The 6,000-nt window shown below is 36.4% G+C and overlaps 1 protein-coding gene across 1 annotated transcript in view; it reads right to left on the bottom strand.

Annotated features, from left to right (window-relative positions):
• Positions 1-4,618: 4,618 nt before the first annotated feature.
• Positions 4,619-6,000, bottom strand: part of LOC112969283 (transmembrane protein 117-like) — a 43,454-nt gene continuing 42,072 nt past the window's right edge. Inside the window, exon 4 of the mRNA XM_026072428.1 lies at positions 4,619-5,530. Within this exon, the coding sequence (XP_025928213.1) occupies positions 4,890-5,530 (641 nt within the window). The 3' untranslated portion in view covers positions 4,619-4,889. The remainder of the gene's footprint in view (positions 5,531-6,000) is intronic.

Here is a 6,000-nt window from a genome sequence, read left to right as displayed (position 1 = left end):
AGTGAAAAGCTGCTGACATCTCCCATGCAGAGGAAGTGTTAGGAGGAAAATAAGATGGTGTGGAAACCTAGTCACTCAGAACAGCCACTCACCCAGAAGTCATCTGGAAGCTGAGAAGGGCTTATGAGCATTTGGGAACAGGGTCTTGCTGTTTCTGCTTAAATATGTGAAGGAGATGGAAAAGATTTCTAGTAATTCCCAGTCTCTCCATTTCTCCCCCAGTCTTCCTATGAAACAGGACTTCCATTTAAATTAATTTGCCTCTGAAATGCTCACATAACGGGTTCTTCATTAGCCCCCCAAAGCCATATCAAGGCTGTGGAACTCACAGAGGAAGCTTCATTCTTCTGCCTGTCCTTGGTTGTCCTATTTGTGTATTTGGCATCACCATGACACAACACATCAAGTTCAGGAAGCCCAGGTTCCCCACAGGACATTTTTGAGTGCACAGGGAAAGGAAGATGAACATCCCCTTTGTCATTTGAGACTTGCAGTGGAGGGCCAGCAGGGGGGCAGTATGATAAACATTTGGTAAGTCTGATGTGTGCACTGGCATCTCTATCGAGAAAAGGACTGCAACTGCTTGTTAACAAACACAGTTTAAAACTTTGCATGTCACCACCCATAATCCCAAGCACAGGGTCACTCCAACATCTGATAAAATATGTGGTTTGTCTATATGCTGCACTGGACAGCTGCAAGTGAATCAACTTTATGGTCTTATTCACAGTTTGGCCTATCTAATTTTTATGGTTCTTGCAATCTGCTCAAACAGAGTTACTTTTAAATGCAACCTAAAAAGCTGCAATGCTCTGCTTGCAGGACCTTAACTATCTTCAACTTTATGGCCTGAGATAAAAAGTTCTCTCCCGCTGAGCCTCTCCTAGGAGGTTGTTAAAATTAAGGATAGTGTGTTAAAAATCTGTTACAACTTTTAATAGTAAGCCATAACCTGTGCACTTGGGGGTAAATGAACTTGCCATTCTAGTATGTATCTGAATTCCTATCTTTCCAGTCTCTGAGAGGTGTCTGTTCTTTGGTTTCAGCTGGTTGTCATGATGGAAGCTATTCACGGGAGGAAAAACAAGAATTAAACATATATTGTAATACAGTGTGGTAGCTCAGAGTATGATGTTACTAGCTGCAGAGGAAAGAAACCTTTAAAACAGACCAGGTTTACTTTTGACATAAATTAAACCAAATTAATTTGGGGAAGCAAATAATGCAATTACATGTTCCTTTTTGGTTTTGTACTTTCTAGGCAATAGAAGTGGAGGCAGAGGAAATGAAGTAACCTGGAACACATTGACAGAGCAACAAGGAATAGAGAGAACAGTAGTGAATTGTCTGCTTCAGAGAACTGGCAGTTTCCCCAAGACAATCAACCAATTCCTAGGCTCCTAATACACATACACATCATATATAGTTAGATTTTAGATGTACGTATATGTTTTCATACACATGAAGATTATGTTTAAGGCACTTTCTACAAACATACTTACCTTCTATGTTCTCTGTGTTGTTTCCATCTCAGCAGAGGTAATTGTCGAGGATGCTACAGCAATTTATAGGCACCTGTGAGCTCATAAATCTTATGTGCTTAGCCCAGAGATGTCTCCTCTTTGTATGTTATTTAGAGAGTATCTATTATCCATCACTGTATGGTATAACTATGTTAAAGAAAAAGCTACTGTACCAAGTTCAATCTCTGACAAAGCAGACACAGGCCAGCCCTAGGGTGATGGTAATTGTTAAATGGCTTATTATAGAGAGCAGAACAGAGACTTGTGCAACATGTGTCCATGCACTCCTCAACTTCCACAGAAAAAGAAGAAAAAAAAAAAAAGACTAAAAAATTTGTGTGATAGTTAAGCTTTCAGAAAGAGCTCAACCATCCATATCAAAGTTATGGTGGATACTAAATTAGAGAGGTTTTTCAGGAGTGTTTTGAGTTAAGGAAACATTTGAGAATGTTAATGATAAACAACAGTTAAAAACTACGAGTGTGCTTGGGGAAGAATATTTCCAATAACTATTTTAGGTAATCAATTTCAGGCCCCTAACTTGGAGAAAGACAAGATGCTTCAGGAGAAGACTGAGGACAAATCTACATTAGTAACCTCTGTTAGATCAGCTCAGGAGTGCAGTTTTGATTGTGTTCACTTACTGCACTCTAGTTCAAATCGTATGTTCTCTGCACCCAAACCAGATTTGACTGAATCATACTCTAACCACTAACGGGCATTCAGTTTATAGGACTAGACTAGGGCTAGTGTGAAGTCAAACCATGAAAGGCACAAAGTGTGGTCTCTGGGTCCTCAGCACCAGCAACAAATCCATCCATACTGAGTAGCACTGCTTACTACTGTAGACATAAACATCTAAGTTAGGCACTGAATCACCTTTCGGCTATTCATATTTCAAGTCTCTGCCTACATTGGAAGGGGCTCAGGGTGAGACCAGCCTTCTCACTTAAGCTTCTCAAATTTGATACCTAAAGTAGACAGTGGAAACACTCCTTTCTTCTCCCATCTGTGTTTGTGTTTACATTTGAGACTCCCACACAACTAAGGAGTCCTTCCTCCTTTGTTTAAAGTGATGAGTTGACCATGGCGAGTGGCTATATTGAGTCTTTTGGCTTATTCTGAATTCACAATATAAGCAGGCTCTCTGCTTGGCCATTAAATTAAATACTCATGCAAAATCTAGGATTCCTTTTTTTTTTTCTCTCTTTAATGCAGGCTTGTGATGACCTTGTAATGACCTCAATGTGAGGTCACAATTATTTTAGCTGCAGATCAGTTGCTTAATGACAGTTTCCTCAGTCATGTAATCATGCAGGCAGTAAGGCTCAAATTTTCTGCCTACACATTAATAGATTTTCCACTCCCATGCACCAAAAAAAAAAAAAAAAAGGGGGCTGATGTGAGGTTTTCAATATTTGGGTTTAGAGTATCTAAAATACACAGAGAAGCATATACCTGCAAAATTAATTAGCTATATCTGTAACTACTTACCAAATGCTCTTACTTTTCTAAATCATTTTCTGTTTGAAAGTCAAGCATCAGTACAATCACATCCTATACAGTACAGGCAGGATCTCACAGTGTTTTACCAAAACTAATTAATAGTTTGGCTTTGAAAATATTTTAAGTCAATAGAACAAATTTATAGGCTGCACTAGGCAAAACCTAATCACAGCTTTATTTTTAGCTGTATATTTTTAATGGCTATGCATTTAGCCTGATAAAAAAGGGAACTTTTTCATCTGATGAAATATTAAATGTTCCATGAGCAAAATGTTTGATTTTGACATTACTATGATGCTATCAATCTTTTTTAGTGTCAGAAATATTTATAATTTTAAATAGGACAATGCATTGGTAAAGTGTTAAAAAAAATCCCCGAACTAACAGGATATGTTCCTGCTTTATAATAAAAAATTGCCGAATGATGTTTATTAAAATTGGTTCTCAAGTGACAGTTAATAAATGCATAGTTCTCTTATGCATGCTAAATTCAGCATTCTGAAAACTTAAAAGCAGATAGATCAAAACAACTGAGATGATAAAAAAGTCACAAAGACGAAATACAGCAATACCAGTAAATTACAGGGAAATAATTCAGACTTAAAAATGACTTATTATTTAGTAACTTGTAAAAACAATTTATAGAACTAAATTAGAGGCAAATCAGAGTCTTTGTGATATTTTAGACATGCAATTTCTTTACTGTATATAGTTTGATCATACAGCAGAGGAACTCATATTCCAATATCTCCTTCAAAGAAGCAGAAAAAAATGTTGCACTACATTCTTGCTTCCAGGTTACACTCATTCATGGTTAATGGATGAAGGAGGGAAAAAAAAGGATACAATACAATTCATTATTAATCTACTTTAATGAAAACCCCTGCACATTTCTTCAATCTTTGGAGAAATTAGACTGTCTACCTGTGTGGTGTGTTTCACACTAGCACGTATCCCCAGACCATATCTACACGTAACTGCACAAATACTGGATGTAACAGCCTCTGTGTCTATTATTGTAATCACTCCACTGGCCCTTTGATGCTGCATAGGTTTGGTGTGATGATGGAAAAAGTTGTTTCAACTATGCATTTTCACCTCTGTTTCTAAAAGGTGAAGGGCAGAATTTTTAATTAAGGAGTAGTTTAATTATGAAAAATATAATTAGGCATTATCACCTAATTGCAATTACTGATGGAGAAAGTCATATTTTCAAAAGTAGTGACCCATGCTGTATTATCACTCTACTGTTTACCACATAATGTATCTGTATGTGTGTTTGACAGCTAGCCAGCAAAAATTAAAAGGTAATCAACATGCTTCTCTGCAGTCCAGTCATCAAAGTCACTGACTCCATAGATGAGTAAACAATAAAGTCAAGTTGTGATGTCCTAACAGAAACCCTTCTTTAGGAATAACTACATCTGTCTCCTCTGTTAAGACATCAAATGATACTTGAAATAACCATATACAAAAAACTTCACAAAATAGTTTAGAAGAACTGTGCTATACATCTGGTGTTCAGTTAAAAAACAGTTTAATGTCTCAAGGCACCACCATGGTAGAATTTTATACCTGCAAGTAATCATCTAATACACTACTGTACAGTTAAGGTAATGTATTAATAAACAGCTTGTGCAATTTTGGGAAGCAATCTATACAGGAATGTTAGATATACAGTAGGCACATGTACTATAATACAAATAGAAAACAAAATCCCTAGAAAAAGCATGCTGAGCACCTTTGTGGTATAGGTTGAGTTTCTTATTCTAACCACTATGTAAATCTTAACTTACAAAAGGTAAAACTGAATTATTCTAATAACTGCTTACTTAAACTGATTTTCTTGGGTATTAGGCTCTAGGTCACAGGATTACTCTTAGGGACAGAGGACTCTGGTACTGGTTGTAAAGGGCTATCTTGTTCATTCAGTTGTGCGTTCAAGTTTTCAGAAGTTAGGAGAGAAGAATTAAAAACAATTTCACTTAAGTCTGATTTTATGGATACTAGATGTGGTTCTTGAAAACTCAATGGTTCTTCTACTAACACCTGTGTATTTTCTCGTGTCATTCCCATATCTGATGGTGACTTTCTTTTCATTCTTGTGTAAGATTTGTCTAAATTCTCCATGCCTTGATCGGTTTTCTGAAATCGCCCAAAGAACCAGATGAAGAAACCAAACAATGCAAAAGCCAGCAAACTTGGAATAAAAGCCAGGCATTTGACATCAAGGCTAGAGCCTGTGTATCTGCTGTGCAAGAACATGTCTCCTTCGGCATAGGTCCTGTTGGTCAATGGGTTAGTGTTATTGGATCTCCATTCCCAAGATAACTTAGTTCTGTTAAGATCTTTCAAGCTTTCTGAGTCCTTCACTGTGTAGATCTTCTGTCCAGGACCGATATATTGACCATATTCATGAGGTTTGTAAAATATTTGATTCTTCCACATATTTAGATCCAAGATTAAAACCAGAAAGATAATTCCATAGTTAAACCATTTGCCTGTATTGGAAAAAGAAGGTTCTGTCATCTGACATATCTGTTTCAGAAGCACAACAGATGTGGTAATATGTAAATACTACTCAGAGAAAAAAGTCCTTTTTTTCATTAATCTGTAAAAAAAAGTTATAATAAAATTTTCATCATAGTCAGATTTATGCTGAATATCCCTTAGTGTTTCACAATTATATTTGAGCACATAATAAAATAATTTAATGCAAAATGATTTTGTAATGCATAGCACTATATCAACTGAATTTACATTGCAGTATGTAGGTGACCTGTTGGTTAGACCATTAGGTGATGTGATCAATAAACTTAAAGGGTATTAATTTCAAGGCTTTAAAAATATTCAGGTGAAAATTCTTGAAAAGGCCATGTCTGATAGAAATGTTCATATGCCAGGAATGGCTGAGGTGAGATTTTTTGGGGGGTTGGTAATTATGTAAATTTTAAGAGTAGACACTTAAATT

Source organism: Apteryx rowi, unplaced genomic scaffold (assembly GCF_003343035.1).
Source record: "Apteryx rowi isolate R43461 unplaced genomic scaffold, aptRow1 scaffold_341, whole genome shotgun sequence".
NCBI lineage: Eukaryota > Metazoa > Chordata > Aves > Apterygiformes > Apterygidae > Apteryx > Apteryx rowi.
The sequence above is the reverse complement of the archived record's forward strand: the minus strand, read 5'-3'. Positions and strand labels throughout refer to the sequence as shown.